The sequence below is a fragment of the Lissotriton vulgaris genome, chromosome 12 (genome assembly GCF_964263255.1).
Source record: "Lissotriton vulgaris chromosome 12, aLisVul1.2, whole genome shotgun sequence".
In the NCBI taxonomy this organism is placed as follows: Eukaryota; Metazoa; Chordata; class Amphibia; order Caudata; family Salamandridae; genus Lissotriton; species Lissotriton vulgaris.
Window position 1 is genome coordinate 740128237 of NC_141700.1, and position 18880 is coordinate 740147116.

At 39.8% G+C, this 18880-nt stretch overlaps 1 protein-coding gene across 1 annotated transcript in view; it reads left to right on the forward strand.

Annotated features, from left to right (window-relative positions):
* The window catches only part of LOC147678479 (extracellular calcium-sensing receptor-like), a 112977-nt gene that overhangs the window by 37176 nt on the left and 56921 nt on the right, over positions 1 to 18880 (forward strand). Inside the window, exon 3 of the mRNA XM_086946586.1 lies at positions 4263 to 5093. Coding sequence (XP_086802712.1) covers positions 4263 to 5093 — 831 coding nt within the window. The remainder of the gene's footprint in view (positions 1 to 4262; positions 5094 to 18880) is intronic.

The following is an 18880-nucleotide window of genomic DNA, read 5'->3' on the forward strand; positions in this document are numbered from 1 at the left end:
ATAACTACAGGAATCTGAACCATGAAAGGCAGACAAACAAACTTTTCAGTCTAGATTCATTCTACTGGTTTAGTAATTATTTATCTACATATTCATTTATTTATTCAAGAGGTGTGTAGAGTCTTATGTATTGTATCTCAGTAACATCAGAGGTCTATGATTGGGCTTCACAAAGTACTTTTAGAGAAGGAGGAAGTAAACCAGTGAGTGAAAGGGAGACCCAACCTGATATTTTGCAATCACAAATATATGTGATCCAAATATTTTCAGTTTTCAGACTCTTCCAGATGTGTGTATTTATTCACTTAGGGGTCCCTCAGGGTATTAAATTGTATCGTGCCTCTATTTTCCATCTTCTTGAAATCTCTTTTGCAGTTTCCATAGGAAGGATCACTACACGTTGAAGCCTTTGAACACTGCATTATCTGAGGAATGGAGGTGATGAAAAGTGCTATAAGGCTTCTCACCTTTGACAAGGTGAAATGAGCTGAGAAAAGTTGGGGAGGGAGGGCAGAAGAATGGTTGCTCCCCCTTATGTCATCACCTTAGCTATGACTTTAGCTTAGTGCTGGTTCAGTTCATCCACTGTCTGGAAGATCTATTTCATCAAGAGAACCATGTGGTACATTCTTCTTCTAATTTTATAATGTTGTCTGGTTTCCGATCAATGTCCAGCTGGAAATAGACTAGGATGTTGTTGTCCTATATCAAGAGCCTCACCTGATACATGACACATGATGGGTGTAGGTGGGGTAAAGGAATCTTTTCCATTTCAAAGTGGTTCCAGACTATCCATATCATACAAGGGATATTGTGGTCCATGGTATCATAACCTACTGTAAGCTTGAAAAGTATGAAGCTGATTTTATTTATATAAGGAATCTAATAGTTCTGGACCAGGGTAGATGTGGCTGTCATTGGCCTGAATCCAGACTTAGTATCATAAATAATGTAGCATGGTTATAGATAGTCTTGTAGTTGTCCCATAAACTGATTTTTCAGGTTTTACTGGGACTAGGAGGTCAGAGATTTGACTTTAGGCAGCAAGATCCCTCAAGTCAGATGCTGATTTCTTCACATGGGGCAATATAATGGTTTGTTCAGAGATCTTGGAACTTATTACTTCCATAGATAGATTATGGTGATGCAAATTCTGGAAATTTTCTTCAGAACTGCAGGGGTGTGATTTTAAACCCACGGTGCAGTGACTCAGTACAGTGCACACAGAGTTAGAGATGCCAAATTGATTGCAGACCTAACACAAAGCCAAAAAGCTAATCTTTTGATCAGGCAATGTTTTTGGGTTACTTATCAGCAGTCCTGGTAACCGAGTTCAGAGACACAGTGGTCTTCAAAACAAGTTGATTTTCTTGCAGACAAGACACTCAAACTTTCTACTAAGAAATTGGGACTTGTAGTACAAGTACATTTTAAAAGTCTTGATCTTGTGCAAATAACATAAATGGTAAATACACAGAAAGTGAATAAGAGTGCAGTTTAAGTGTTACTAATATTGACAACCATAAAATTGCAACCATGCTTCCAAGTTAGATAGCATCCTAAACCCTACTGCCAAACCCATAGCTGATCCCAGCTCCTGCAGCTGGCTATTCCGATGTAGCACTCTGATTGGCAGTGGAGTCTGGATGAGAAATCAGCAAATTGACATGGTCTCTGGTGATAATCTCTATGATAAATACTTCTAATCAATGGTCTAAAATCTGGAATTTTTATTGGGATGTGGCCACTGATTAATCTAATGTTTTCAAAATAAATCACCGTTTAAGAAACTGTTACCATCTTAGTCTAAAATATCACAGCCTACAATTCAAAATCTTAACTCCATATGTTTGCATTTGAGGACAGGGGAATGTTACATTTGAGCACTCATAGAGAACCTCCATGTTATCATGTACGTAAATATGTGCTTAGTCAAGCAAGATGTCAGCCTACAATGAAGAGTTCTATTGTGAAGATACAAATCTAAACAAGAAATGTCTGCCTGCACTTGAGGCATTTGTGTTAATCAGCAGTTTGCATGCAGAAGGAATCTTACACTTCCTAATGCAGATACAACTATGATTTAAAGAAAAACAACTTCGAACATAAATAATTCTAGGTGGGAAATATCGTAGTATTCACAACAATGGCACATCAGGTTCTTTTGGCAGAAGAAATTATTACTTACACCCTGCTGCACAAGGATGAGCAGAATTTTTGGAAGCGACTGGTTTATAGGCCAGGGCAAATCACCATTTGGATTGAAGTGGAAAATATATATTGTAGTGGATAGACTCTCCAAGAATGAGGGACTGTATCATGGAGGGAGGTCCATCACAGAAATGATTAATTAAATGTTTGTATTGATTCCGCTTTAGGAGTGGGAAAGATTGTATGCTGGGAAGTTCTGTGAAGGTTGGATCAACTATTTAAAATCCGTTGCTTCATTGATTTCAGGAGTACCAGGAATAACAGATTCTATTCCAGCCTTTCCTTTCTGCCAAAACTGTAAAAATACTTTCCTTAAACAAATTCAGCATCACTATTTCTTTATTACTTGAATTCAGCCTTATTTTCTAATCACAGTGCATTTCTAAAGAATGGCATGTTAGCCAGAGCCCTGATGACCAGGTTTCCCCTCAACTGATAATTTCCTAGGACACCCCATCCCTGTTTCCTTCAGGGAGCTCCTTCCCAGTTTTTAAGAGACTTTCACTTAGAGACCCCATGTTAATACCATGGAAACTCCCTAGATTCGGAATGCAGTTGAGAGACAGTTTCTTAGCTTACCAATACAGACTTTGAGCATACAATGTTGCAAGGGCATTACAATACTCCTGAAAATCTGGACTAAGAGCTCATTCCCTACTACTAACCATTGATGCTATGAAACACTATGCTTTCTTTGTGACAAACTCACAACTCAAATAACTCACAACCAAATTCTTTTGGGCTCCTTTTCGGCTAAATATTGTTAATCCTTTTATCCCACTCCGAAAAGGTGGATTATAGAATGAAGAGCACCCATGTTGCACAAGTGATGATGGCTCTGTCCAATGCATGCTTAATTTTCTGTATATTTTGTAAATTTCATAAGATACTTCGTAAGTGGTACTTGATAGCGATGCTCAGCACCATAAACAGACAAGGCCTTCTGAAGCCATTTGTTTAGAAGTAATTCATGTTGCAGCTGTCAATCAAACTAGGAAAGCATTTACAATAGTATGTATTTTATGTCTGTGTTCTATGTTAGTATTTTTGATTAATTCTGTTCTAATGTGTTTTAGAACATGAACTGCTTTACAAATTTTAATTAATTATGTTTTTGACTTTCTGTATCTGGTTTATGATTTTATTAGGCTGAAAAGCGTATTCGATGATGCTCATACCCCAGGGAAATTGCAAAAATCTCAGATTGCAGCTGACAGATAGTTTCTTAGCCTACCAATGTGAAATCACATGATGCCAGCCATCATATCCCTTCATTGGTCTATTCGCCCTACGTTTGACTGTGCCAGCCTAGAAAAGTCACAAGGAAGCAGGTGCTGTTCTATCCAAATGCCAAATCTCCAGAACTTGATGTCTGTACATATAAAAATATTCAACAATGAACATGATGGTAGACATCACTAAAACTTTCCTGACCCCAATCAGAAGATACAGATTACATTCTATGTAAATTGCAATGTAGATATGCTTGAATGTGTTTATTCTCAAACCCTCCATAATAGGTCATACTTATGTTCATTGATGTGCACTGCACCATATTCGAAACATCCTTCACCTTCATGTAGGGCCTTCACATGCCCTATATATGGCACATAGTCTGTAGCCAATAAACATACTATCGAAAATGTTTTCTAGTAGCCCAGTGTAACACAGGGCTTCACTGCTTCCTTTAGAGTTTCCTCAAGGATGTTAAGCACCATAGAGATGCTTCAATATAATACAAGATAAATAGACCAGTGACTATCATTATCAACTAAAAATTCTGAAAGATAAAGTCAGCTTTGACTGGGGACCCAGTTGAAATTTCTAAAAACACTTTAATCAAGTGTACATTACCAATCGTTGTTACCAGTACTGTCTAACCAATGTTAAAAGTGTGTTACCAATAGTCCTTTCACAACCTGTAATTATCCTATAGTCATAGATGGTAGACTTTGAAAATATTGATTGACAGATACAATGGAATTAGAGGATAATTTCCAAAGATCAAGACTTGATGCTAAGCTTTATCAAAGTGATTTTTCCTTTTGCAGATCAGCTATTTCTCATCAAGTCCTGCCTTGAGTGACCGTAACCAGTTCCCCTCTTTTTTTCGGACTATTCCAAGTGATGATTTCCAATCTCATGGACTGGCACAGTTACTGGTGCACTTTGGCTGGACTTGGGTAGGCCTTTTAATTGAAGACAATGACTATGGGCAACAAGGAGTTCAGAAATTAAGGCAAGAACTTTCTAAAACTGAGATTTGCATTGCCTTCTCAGAAAACATTGTCTTAAACCAAGCAGACAGAAATGCCCTGCACATTATACAGGTTATCAAGAGCTCGACTGCTGATGTCGTTGTCATCTTCTGCAGTGATGCTGGGTTGATTCCATTGATAGATGAGATGGTGGCACATAATGTGACTGGGAAGACGTGGATAGCCAGTGAAGCTTGGTCTACCTCTGCCCCTCTTTCAATGGCTAAATACAGAAAATTCCTTGTGGGCACCATAGGGTTTGCAATTCGTAGTGGAACTATGCCAGGATTTGAACAGCATCTCACCAGAATTCATCCCTCAAGATCAACAACAAATGGATTTATTGGAAAGTTTTGGGAAGAAGTGTTTGGATGCAAGTGGCCTGACCATCAACCGCACAATTACTCTTTGGATAACAGATCTATACTGTGCACTGGCGAGGAGAATTTGGAGGGACTACATAATGATTATACCCTTGTATCTAATTCAAGAGTTGCTTACAATGTATACAATGCTGTTTATGCAACTGCATGGGCACTACAGAATCTGAAATTCTGCAACAACAGTGAAACTGCATTGATGGATGAAAACTGTGGTGACAATAAAGACTTCCAGCCATGGCAGGTACACTGAACATGTTCTTTTGAAAAAATGCTTATTGTATATAGAATGAGCATTCCAAAGGTAATGATTAACAGTCATTATCACCTATTTATGGAACTGTAAATATGGTAAAGGTCATGATATGCCTTGTATAGTCAAACATAGTAGACTATAAAAAGTATATATAAAACCAGGATTAAAATGATTTCATGAGTTTCATTAAGTATACTAAAGATTCTATGACTGCAAATGTACATACTGCCTAGTATTGGTGCATTTACTATTCTGACATTTATCATCAAAGAAAGAAAGCAATCCATACCTACACACTAAATTGTGAGAAAGGATTTTAATTAATCCTAGACAATACCATCAAGCAAATACTGATTCTGTGGCTCCCAGATTTTAACAATACATGAAATTATCTCATATTAAGTAGGCATAACGTGGTTTGGAGCTTTGGTTACCAACTAGATAAATGGGTTTTTTAGGTATTTAACACACAGAGCATTGCCCCATGCCTTTTTGTTGAGTTTCCCAACTTAAAGGTAGAAGATAGAAGAGGATTTAGTAAAAAGTTAGTTAAAACAAGAAAATGAAGTACATAATATGGTCAGAGAGAAAAAGACGTAGAAGATATAATATCAAGCTCATAGATAAGAAAACACCCGAGTGTGAGATTATAGGAGAAGACAGACATCAAGGAATAGGATCTCACCTAGATATATAATCCAATCAGTGCAAGAAAGCAAGTATGTGAAAAGAGACTCAAGTGAACAAAATGCCCAGATCATCTGTGAAAAACTGATCTAAAGAGCTGTGTAGTATGCAATAGCCCAGTAAGATAACCATCACCAGGCAGGACAAAATATATGAAAAGTGCAATTGGCAGACTAACCTATATAGGCAGAAACGGTCAGGATGCGTCCAATCTCGTTTTATATAAGGTGGGGTATAATGTTGGGTTCGAAGATCTAATAATAAAAGATGCGGTATATAATTTTTTAATTTTAAATTTTAAGAAACTGAAAAGCGGACTACAAATTTACAAAGATTATATAACAGTGAATATGCAAATCTGTTCAAGTTTCTCTATGTAATGAAACTTAAGAACATGACCATCAAAGGTGGGGAAAAGGAGACAAACCAGGCAAGAGACATGCAGTATGGTCAAACCACCCCTTAATTCTGCATAAAGTTTGTAAAAATTAAATAAAAAGGCAACATTTGCTCACCATAACAATATGGATTATAGATGAGCGACAAAACAAGGAAGTCTAAAATCATCGAAATCCACTATTGTAGTTTAGATAAATTACCGGTGACGCCAAGAGCAGTATATAGAGGTCTTGTACAACATATGGATGGTTCTTTGTTTTATGCATTGCTCTAGCATAACAGCATCAATGCGCAACGCCAATCTCCTGCCAATCATGGTACTGAACAATAGTACTGACGAAACACGTGTCGGCTGTTTTTTGTCAACTCTACTTTTATGATGGATCTTCAAATAAAGAAAATGAAAATATGAACTCTTTGCTCTTCTGTCCTGTCCGAATGTGAACACTATATGATATCTACAGTTTGACTGTCGTTCAATTACAACATGATCATTTATTCTTACGTGTGCTTTAGGATTGTGCTCTCCTTGACCCCTCTTCTGTAGCTATATAATTGCCAATCTCTGACTGGCAGTAGTCTCTCTTGGTAGATTTGATTCTATTACAAACCCAGTACAATTGTCTACTTAAAAAATAATTTGTGTATGTGCAGTTTTTTCCATTTTGGAAGCACCACTACCGATCTCCTGTGTTACTGATTTCAAACACATTTTTAATTAAAAAATCATTCAAATTCATTTAACCTAAGTTATAGTTAAAACGTTATTTATCCTTCATATACAAACCCATCAAAAGCTATACAAACAGGAGAATTTCTAAAGTTATGGTATGTACCACTAGCTAGAAGCTATATTTATAATTAATGCATCACCTTCAATTTACTATACATTGCACATCTCTGTAAATATGCTGCTAGCATCAAACGCCACACTTCATTAACTATAAATTTCCACTCTACTGCATTGTGTTCTGAAAATTGATGTCATTTCAGATGTAAGATGTCTTATTAGAACTGCTATCATTCCACACGGTATAAGTTATATAAAATGCAAGGGTATAAACAGTGCAAAGAAAAAGAAAAACTGCAGGCTGATTTGAAATCGTCACAAAAATCTGGGACTGCATCTCAGCAGTGGGGATCAAAAATATGAGTCCTAAGAACGGATTCCTCCAATCATCATTTAATTCTTTGTCAAACTTCAGAAGTCAATGTTCAACACCCTTCCTGAACCATACTATGGCTTGCCACAGCACTTCACAAACATCATATGGAGATGTGCTGTCCACATGCTCTTCCCTAGTGTGAAGAAGCACCATGGGAACTTCAGCTGTAAGCAGGTAGTTAGTATTCAATGTATCCCGGCCACAGACTCCTTCAAATATCAATATCAACTGTCACCACCTTCCACTTCATCATTCAAATTCTGTAATAGGATATCTCTGTAACATTCTATCAGCTCAATATTATTGTATGACGCAATATAGAAATCAAAAATATTGAAAAACGGAAATATCATCAAAATGATATTAATAAAAAAAGTATTGTCATCCTATACTCAAACAGAAAACAATGAATATTGACTACAAAGTCACCCTAAAAATATCTAAAAATACCCAAATATTGAAAAACAAAAATATATCACAAAAATATTCAGACCACTGCACAAATATAGAATATGTTATTATTGAGAACCAAAATATTGTTGACAATAATTAAAATAACTATAATTAAAATCCACTCCAATACTAATTTAAAATGCCATAAACTGCTAACTAACACATTAACATGTTTAAAAACCGAATTATTTAACAAAAGAAACACAAAATAAAATATGTCTACATAATAAATAAAAAAAGTAAAATTAGTACTTTGCTAAATAAGCATAACATAACTTTAAACCAACATGAAAACAAAGTTATAAGATTAAACAAACCATTGCAGCACCTATACAAATATTTATTTAGTAAACCAATAATAAAAAAAATCAAGTTAAATAAGTATAACTTTAAAAATTAATATATCGAGGGATAAAACAATAACACATAAACACTGTTTAGCATACAACAATAAGGACTAAACAGTATAAGTGAATTAAAATATCGAATAAAATAAACAATGAACTTAAACTAAAAAAAAACTAGCCAATACAAACTCATTACAAATTAAATAACAACCATGAGAATAGCACAAAATGTATATTAATTTTCAGCAAAAATGCCAACGCTTCGAAAAGGTGAAACTATGTCAGATTCTGCGCAGAAATACTGAAGAAGCCAACTGCAAGAAGAAAGTAAAGCTAACTCTGAAAATTAATTCATATCAATACATTATAACTAAATACCACCAACAGCCAAACATTTAAATTAAACCCACAAAATCAATATATTGCTTTCTATTTAGCAAACACCAATGATGCAAAGCCAAAAATAGGAGACAAAAATAAGAATATCTTTCTGAACTCCCAACTTGACAAACAAACTTTGATAAACAGAAGAAAATAACTATAAGACAACCAAAAACACTATAGTTTAAAAAACTAAAGTAAAATAAAACTAGACAAAAAAGCACATCTAATGCTCACAATTAACGTTTTTAAACAGGAAAAAATCAAGCACCCATCCCATACTGTTCTACCAAATTGAAGACTTCAACAAACATGTTTACAAAGTAAAACTACTTTAAATCTGTACGTATAACATGTAAAAAAATGTAATGCATGTTTAGATATTAATGTTATTTAAAAATCCAGATATTACCAACAAATATTTAATATATCATTTTAAAACCCACAGATGCCATTTCAGATGTCCCCAAATATCAAAAGGGTATACTGTTACATGGCAAATACTTGACGAATAGCAAGGCATTCAAGAAGAAGGGCAACTTGGTGCCCTGGCATATATGCCGGTGACACAGCAAAAGAATACATGTATTTAGGTGTACTGTTAAACAACAAGGGAATGGTTGAACAACAGCTCCAAGCCACCACAAACAAGTGCAGTAGCCTACATGCTGCTTTTGACACCCTGTGCAAGACGTTGAAAGGTCCAACACTTGACCCTCTTTTGAAGGTAATAGCAGCAAAGGCACTGCCCACCCTAAGTGAGGCCTTTCACGGCCATGCTTCAGCTTTACTAGACAAACTCTGAGTTATGTTTAAACTTAGCACAGAGCTCCTCCCCAAGCCAGATACGGTTGAATTTTGGCGTCATGAGGCAATCATTTTGGAGGCGAATGTGCAATAGTGAGGTGGTGCTTTAAACTAAAACATGCAGAGTCCATTACATTAAATAACATTCTGGGTTCAGGAATCAACAACACGGGCAGTTGTAAAACAGCAGCACCTTTTAAGAATATTTGGATCAATCCTTAGTAAACCTGCAATTTGGGCATCCATGAGCTCTGCCACTCCCATACCATGGTTTTAAAAATGATCGAACTCTGCAATGTTCAAAGTTTTGCTCCTAAATAATAAATAGGAGTTGGCAAAAAGAGCCCATGCATGTGCTGTCATTAAAAGTTACTTGCAGATGAAGTGAGTAATATGCCTGGCTTGCACACACTAGCTTCATCTGAAACTACAGCTGTTGCAGTGCTACCTTGGTCGCCCACCCACACTACCAGAAAAACCAGCATGTCTGTACTCCGGCGGCAGAGGCTGTCGCTTATGCTGCGCAAACAAAGAGAATCTCTTGCACCTTACCTGCATTTGCCCTGAGATGGCTGCGGATAGGAGGCATCTCCTCAAGCCCCCATTAAAAAGCAAAGGGATCCACACGTGTAGGCAGACTGTCTTATCTTTTCTAGAGCCTGATGACTAAATATTGAAAGTTATAAATACCTATGAATAAAAAATAAACAAACAAGTAAATGAGTGCAGCGAGGCACAGTGATAATGGCCACCAGCTGTGGAATGGCCACTAACACTAAAACACAAGTCAGCCGATAAGAGCTTAACCTGCATGCCTGCACTAACTTGTCTGGCTGCCCTGGGACCACTCATCAATTCTGTGACACTTGGAACAGGTTGCTAGTCAGAAAACGGACACTTACACTAAAACCTATGGCTACTCTGGCACCCTGGTACTTTTCTGATAAAGCCACATGTATGAACCTAAAACAGCCCTGCTACTTTTGCCGCCCCATGATCAAACGTTTGATCTGTACATTTGCACTTCAAAACACCTTTCTACCAGGACTTCGGAAGGTCTCTAGACAAGCCACATGCCTGGCAATCCAAGAAAGCATTCCTGCACTTTAAAATATCATTTTACATATCCTTTTCATTCTATATGTTGGTAACCTCAGGACTCTGGGAGGCTGGCTGATCAATATGTTATGTGACAACACTGATGCTGTTCAAACTTTGTACACTTGTTTTAAGGGCACTTGCATTTAAAACAGTTTTTAATCTACTTGGGGTTTGTACCCACTTAATGGCACAGCTGCTTAATGTTTCTTCTTCCTTTGTTTTGTCAAATGCATTTCAATCATTGCTTTTCTTTTTTCCTTTTTGAAAGATATAACGAATCAATGCAAATAAAGTTTACTCACTATTAGAACATTGGAATGTTGGGAGCTCCATTGCAGACAATGGAGTGCTCCCTGCTTCTACGGGCCGGTAAAGGCCCGCAGAGCAACATTCCAATGTTCTACAAAGGCTTCTCGAAGCTCGAGGGGATTTATATCCCCTTGAGCTTCGAGAACCCTTTGTTTAATTTGTTAGAACATTCTGCTCTCTAGTGGCAGAATGTTCTAATAGCCTTATAGCCCTTCGTAGCAGGGCTATAACGGCAATTAAAGTCCCGCTGTCTCGTTAAAGTCCCTCGCCTTCGGCTCGGGCCTTTAACGATTCAGCGGGCCTTTAATAGCCGGTATAGCCCGCTACGGCGGGCTATAAGGCTATATTATTCACTTACTTACTGGGACATACTTACAGTAAAGAGAGCACAAGCACATAAAATACACATGGGCGGTAATATTTGGGAAAGCAAGCTATGGGAGGACTATGACTAGAAACAAAATTGTACAAAATGTTAGATGGCATAATCACTTGCCAAGTGTTAAAGAAATTGAAGTTAAAAATGTTTTACAAAATGATTGGGAAGTTAGCATTAGTTCATAAGAATCTACAGAAATGATTTAAAAAAATATACCAGATATTCCTAACTATACTACAGGACAAAATCCGGGGTCCCAAATTTGAAACAACACAAAGCCAGAGCAGAAAAGCCACAACTGAAACCCTTGCTGCCCCTAAATAAAGAGAAGAAATAATTAGCTCTAACAATTTAACTAGAGCACATAGCAAGGAACCTTACCTTACTAACATCAATGACAAAGAGAGAATAATAATATTGTAGTCTACGGAAAACACCTGCTAAGAATAACGCAAAGCAGCATAAGGATGATGGACGGCACATATAAATTGGGTCCTCCACCATTCACACAAATGAACACAATCCACGTTGAATACCATAACACACATTGAGGACCTGAGTACGATGTTGGTCAGAAAGACCGTCCGACCTACTTGTCCTCAGATATATTCTGCCCGACTCAACCTGGATGTCTCCAACCACCGCATTGTGATGAATAGCAGGGAAAACTCTGACCGCATTGGTCAGAGACCATTCCGACCCAAGCGCATCAGTCAGAAACGAGTCTGGACCAAACGCAATTGTCAGAAAGGCTGTCCCTTAGGGATTCTGGTTACGAACAAGCATCGGTTGTCCCACTGAGGAGATTAGGATGCATCTAACGTGGTTGCGGAACCATGGTGGTTTATGTGCCACATGACGAGTGCTAAACAGCAAAACTCAGGCCTAAAACAACAAGCATAGGCATTGCCTAAAAAAAAAATCAAATAGTAGACACACCCAACAATCCACTATATAAAGACCAAAAAATGACCATGATCCTTTGCTCACACAATACTGCTAGAAGACCTACAGAGAACTATTTTGCCAATCACAGCTGTCAGCCCTGCACATATTCATGCACTGCATTAATAACACCATTTGCACATATCACTTTTTTGTTCAGATTCCTCATTTTAGACACTCCCTCCAATTCACATTCACCCTCACACTCACCCTTACAGTCACCCTCACAAGTCCAAAAAGAAGAATCCACGTTTCACTGAGAATGAGTTGAGACTGCTTGTTAATTAAATAATTTGGGTAGAGCCAGATTTAATCAGGACCTTAGATCAACAGACCCCTATCAGCCAGAAAAATAAGATGTGGAAAAGGATAGCCAACAAGGGGAATGCTGTAGCGTCTGTCCAGTGCATAATGGATGATATCAAGAAAAGGTGGTACGACGTGAGTAGGAGGGTCAGAATATTGGGCGGCAAAGAACACCAGGATGCACAATGGGTGGTGGTGGCCCTCCTTCACCACCTTCGCAGTTTAGTTCCTGGGAGGAGAAGGTACATGCCATCCTTCGACAGAGAGCATATTTGAAATATCTGACGGAATGGAGTCTGGTAAGAATGAACGCTACATTTCACACAAGTTAGCAATGACACTCCTGAAGACATCTCTGTAATGGCCTCAGTTAGCTGAATGAATGTTTTTTGATTCAAACAATCTAAAAGGCTCATATGAAGCGTGAACGTCTGTCAGTCTGTTGTGGGCGAGAGTACGTGGATTGATACCCAGGAATGGGAAGACTTCTTTAAGATGTTTTGGGGCTCTTTCAGTGGAGCCGCCCACGCCAAAGTTTGTTGAGAGATTTTCAATTGGCGTGCAGCGTGATTTCAATCGCGCCGAGGTTGGCCGACTCCTGTTCACGGCGCGGGTTCCTCCAAATCGTGCTCTGCCGAAGAACATTCAATGCGGTGCACGTCGCCAGCCGATCCACGTACTCTCGCCCACAACAGACTGACAGACGTTCACGCTTCAGATCAATTTACTTGAAGCCTCTCTTTGAACTACTCAGATTTTCTGTTGGTCCTGATGAGAATCGGACAAAGGGTCCGGTTCGACACGCGTCAACCTTTTTCTTGGTGCCCTATGTCTAAAAATGTTTGCATTTTGTTATGCTTTTGAATAGAAATGTACACACTTCACTAGGGAGGAATTGATTTCAGATGTACTGATTCATGTCATGACATAGGCCCTAATTTGTCTACTTGTGTTCTTTGTTTCACGTTTGTTGTGTCAGCAAGTTTGAAGGCGCGACTGTTTGATATGAGGTATATTTGAGTCTGGTTATGCAAGAGAGTGTATGAATGCTTCACATTTGTTGTCTATCATATTGTGCACGTCTGTCTTTAAAAACTTTTAGGTGTTTTCACATATTTATAAATAGCTTTTGTATTATGTGTTTATTAGAATTGTTGATCAAAAAGAAATAAACAATGATGGATTAAATCCAATCACATGGCTAATAATTCATTGGTTATCAGCCTATTGAACTAGCTGTTGTTCAGAGTAGAGCTCAGTACTTGCTTCCTGTTGGTGTTCATCTAGTATATAGACTCTGCTTTACTGAGAGTGAGTCAAAGTCCCTGTTTTGTTTTTTGAGTTACTTTTTTAAAGTGGCATTTTCAAACACAAAATTTTAAAACCATCTTTGTTAAAAGATGTGTTATTAAATTCTGAATTCAGAGAGCCTTAACTTTATTTCTCTATCTTGTTCTTATATTTATAAGATGCTATAAACAAACTTTCATTCAGTCCTATTGGGCAAGCTAGCCTTTCAATAGTTAAAAACTAAATTCACTGTATTTCATTATCAGGAAATGTCACATACACCTTTACATTCCTTTGTTTCACATACACTGCACCCTGTCAGGTGTGTTACCTTGGGCCTGCCATAGGGGTGCCTTACATGTGAGAGAAGGTAAGGTTAGTGCCTGGCAAGTGGGTGCACTTGCTTAGTCGACATGGCAGTTAACAACTGTGTAAAAGCACTGCAGTGGGAGGCCCTAGTTACCTTTTTAGACCAAATCATGTGGGTGGCACAATCAGTGCTGTAGGTCCAATAGTAGCATTTGATTTACAGGCCCTGGAACACTCAGTGCTCTTTACTAGGGACTTACCAGTAAATAAAATATGCCAATCAGGGAGAACCAATTGTAACAACAATTTACACAGGGAGCACTTGCACTTTGACACTGAGCAGCAGTGGCAAAGTGCCCAAAACATGTAAGCCAGCAAAAACGAAATCCAGCACAGCATAAAAAATACAGGAGGTAGAGTCAAAATGTCTGGGGAAACCACGCCAAATATGCCAAGTCTAAACTGTCAAGCTGGGGAGAACTACCCACTCTCTTGGGAGTTCTCATCACTAAGGTGGAAGAACGTGGACAGACCATCAACATTGGCGTGTTCTGTACCAGGGCGGTAGGTCCATTCTCTGTAGGGAGATGGACCACCTCAACAGTTTTGGGTTCTCACCCCTCATCTGCATCAACCATCTGAGGGGCCTGTTGTCTGTCTGAACCCAGACGTGAGTTCCAAACAAGTAGGGTCTTAGGTTCTTAAGCGCCCAGATCACAAGAAAAGCTTCTCTTCCAATTGCACTCCACATTTGTTCCCTATGAAGTAGCCTCCTACTAATGAAAGTTACAGGTTGGTCCAAGCCCTTGTCTTTCAATCTTTCAATTGTGAGAGTACTGCTCCCACATCATGCTCTGAAGCATCTGTCTCCAAAACAGAATCTTGGGAGAATTTTGGTGCCTTGAGCATGGGCGCCTATGCACATGACATATTTCAGGGCATCTAAAGCAGAGTGACAGGCATCAGTTCAGATCACTTTCCTTGGCTGCTTCCTTGAAGTCAGCTCTGTCAAGGGGGCCACTGTGGTGCCATATCCCTTGTCAAACCATATGTAGTACCCAGTGAGTCCTAAAAAGGCTCTGTCTGGATCTTGGGGGTCCCCCAAGCCAGAATGGTGTCTGTCTTAGGTTGTAGGGGTACCACCTGGCCGCTTCCTACCTGGTGCCCTAAGTCCACCACAGAACCCTGCCCTATCAGGCACTTACTGGCCTTGATAGTGATACACAGGAAAGGTTAAACCCAGTAAAGTCAGGGGACCTGGGTAATTATGCGGTACAAGGGAAAAGGGTCCCAGACAAAGAACAAGTATTTACAATTTTATGTAACTATTTCAAAAAGACAAATTTTTAAATGCAACAGGATTTATTTCAAAATTACATTATTACCTTTCATTGGTTAGATTTCATCAACAATATTTCAACAAACTTTATTTATATGTGCCCACATACACAACAAGGAAGGGGGGGTGAAGTGAGGGAAAGTGTCAGGGTTAAAGTAGGATTGGGGGAATAGTCAGAATCAATTGTGACAGGTATTAATCATATCTTCACAAACAATGTTCATGTGGTTCTTTGAACCAAGGGCCACACTATTATGCTCGTATAGAGTCCAAAGATTAAATGATGCAAACCACCTAACTCTCCTTCAGCTGCTCTGGTCTAGCTTGGGGGTAGGAGTTGGTGAAGTTTATATGGTCTACGTTTCGACCCGAAAGATGCGTAGGATATTAGTCATTACATCCTGATTTTGTTTGGGTACATCATGTGAACGGTGTGTGTGTCCAGGACATGTATTAGTAAGTTACAGTGTTTTACTGTCCTCACAGAGACACAGTTATCGTATGTGTTAATTGCATGTATACACAGCTTATGGTTGTCACACAATTAGAATGCTTGTGATAACATGCTGTGACTGTAGAGCTGTACTGTACCTAGTCCTGTCCTGTAATGTACATATCAATCTGGCCTTATACCACAGTTAGAGTGTGAGAGTCTGGCCATTTGCCTAATATGTGAACTGGACAATGGCCACATCATGCATATATAATGTTCCTTTGGATTCTGTATTGGGTCACACATGGTAATGTGTTTGTCCATAAACCCAGAGACATGATGCACCAGACCAGCGTATGGTAAGCAGCAGCATAGGGGAACTATGGCCTTGGCTTATGTATCTCATGATTATGTTAGTTGCAATATGTTGTCCAAGCTTTTCAATGAGCATTTGTGAGATAAGTGAAGTTGAGTGTGTCTACATGGCGGCAGAGCATGCGTGACAAGCTAACTGTGCCCAAGACACAATGTGTAGTACTTCTGGGTTGTGGTTTAGTGAGTTATTCTACATATGTTTTGCATTGTGACAAGCTTTATATTGTTTCTTTGATGACACCTATTGTGTATATTAGTTTGACAAGGGTTTGTTTGTGTGGAGACATAGGGATGTGCATCATGATTATGTGCCTATCTTTTCCACAAATGAGCAACTTGCTAGTGCATTTCACATATGGGCACTAGTTCTAATTGTTGTTGTTTCAGGCATATGATGATTCTGATATAGGATATAAAACACCTAATATTGTAACTAAGATGGCATACAGTTTGTAGTTGCCAAAGACTGTGATAGTCATATCAGTTAAGTGACACACATGTTACCTAGCTCCATAGGGATTAGGAGTCATGATACTGTCAGGAGTGGATTGTTGTTCAGGGACACTGGTGGGTGTTGCATGGTGTAAGTGTGTCATCTATGTTTCACAGCATTATCCAAAGTCTACACATTTCAAAGGGTATTTATGTACATCAAATTGCCCTGTGGGGAAAGCTAGGTTATGTCAAGTCCTGTTAGCACATTATGAGTGAACAACGTTTATCTGTGCTTAGTCATCCAATGCCCCTTCTAGCCCCCTCATGTGACACTGATGGTATACCTTTGCTGCATGACAATGCACATCAACAATCTTATTCTTGGCTCAGTTCATGCAAGCAGGCCGACCTCAGTCATTAATAAAAGGAGTGGTGCAGAGTGGATTTAGTTCAGGGTGGATGCTGTGTGCCAGTCCAGCTGATGCTGCCCATGGAAAGCTGCCCAGGACCCACAAATGCTAATGACTACAGAGCCCGGCAACAAAGCACTGACTTTAGTGGGCTGTCAGTGTTATGAGCTACATTTCGACAGACCACTCCCTTGGTTTTTTCAGCCACTGTGCATCAGGGTGATGCACAATGAACGTGCAACTTTCCTAACCAGGGTCCCTTAGGAATGGGCTGGGATTTTAATCTGCTTGGCACAAACAGCCTTTCAGTTTACAGACTTAAATGAGAATGTTTAATCTGAGTTTCTTTTCCTGTCAAATCTGACTTGCTCTCACCCCTCTCTCTGTCATACATTCACCACAGTACAGAGATCTGGGCCTAAATCCATCGTTTATTTGCTCACCATGCCATTCCAGTTTGAACCCAGCCATATGCAAATCGGTCTTGACCCTGTGCCCCATGGGAACAGTCCAGCCCGAACTGCCAAGCAAGGTCCTCCCTGTACTGAAAACAAGCGTCCTAGGACCAGTTTTGGGTTTTCAGCCCTCATCCGCCAGGATAGCTTTATTACAGTGGCATGGAGAGCACAGACTCACCTCTGAGCATACCTGTCCCACTCGGAATGACAAATGCAAAAACAACAGTTGATGGACAGAATGCAGAACAATGTCATATATTCACCACAGTACAGAGATCTGGGCCTAAATCCATCATTCTTTTGCTCGCCATTCCAGTTTGAACCCAGCCATATACAAATCAGTCTTGATCCTGTGCCCTATGGGAACAGTCCAGCCCGAACTGCCAAGCCAGGTCCTCCATAGACTGGAAACAAGCAACCTAGGACTGGTTTCGGGCTTTCAGCCCTCATCAGCCAGGATAGTTTAATTCCAGTGGCATGGAGAGCACGAGACTCACGTCTGAGCATACCCGTCCCACTCGGGGTGACAAATGCAAAAACAACAGTTGATGGACAGAATGCAGAACATTGTCATACATTCACCAAAGTACAGAGATCTGGGCCTAAATCCATCGTTCTTTTGCTCACCATGCCAATCCAGTTTGAACCCAGCCATATGCAAATAAGTCTTGACCCTGTGCCCCATGGGAACACTTCAGCCCGAACTGCCAAGCCAGGTCCTCCCTGGACTGTAAACAAGCATCCTAGGACCGGTTTAGGGCTTTCAGCCCTAGCTGTTTGTTTTTATCCCTGTTGAGGTGGAAGCCGGGAGGTTGTGTTTGTACTTGCCACAATCGTGATTTTAAGGATTTTAGATACGTAATTGTAAGGGCTTAGGCTTGATTTAATAAGCTTTTATTTCCCTTCCCTCACCTCCCTGCTGCCTGGGCCACTCGCAGCCGAGCATTGACGCTGTCGAGTCGGTCCCGGCCACTAAACCATGGCAGACATATTGGGTGGGCTTGAGTCCTCTGCCGCGCTCTAGTCGCACATATAAGGGGTTTCCCTGAGCCAGGCACCTGATTAGCTGTTTGTTTTTATCCCTCTTGAGGCGGAAGCCGGGAGGTTGTGTTTGTACTTGCCACAATCGTGATTTTAAGGATTTTAGATACGTAATTGTAAGGGCTTAGGCTTGATTTAATAAGCTTTTATTTCCCTTCCCTCACCTCCCTGCTGCCTGGGCCACTCGCAGCCGTGCTTTGACGCTGTCGAGTCGGTCCCGGCCACTAAATCACGGCAGACATATTGGGTGTGCTTGAGTGCTCTGACGCGCTCTAGTTGCGCATATAAGGGGACGGGCATGCCTCCGCGCAGCGGACGCGCCGGACCTGCGCCGGAGTCGTGCCAGAGTCCTGCCCGGCTGCGCCCGTCCGCGCCAGCACGTCGCCTCTCGCCAGGAACTATGAC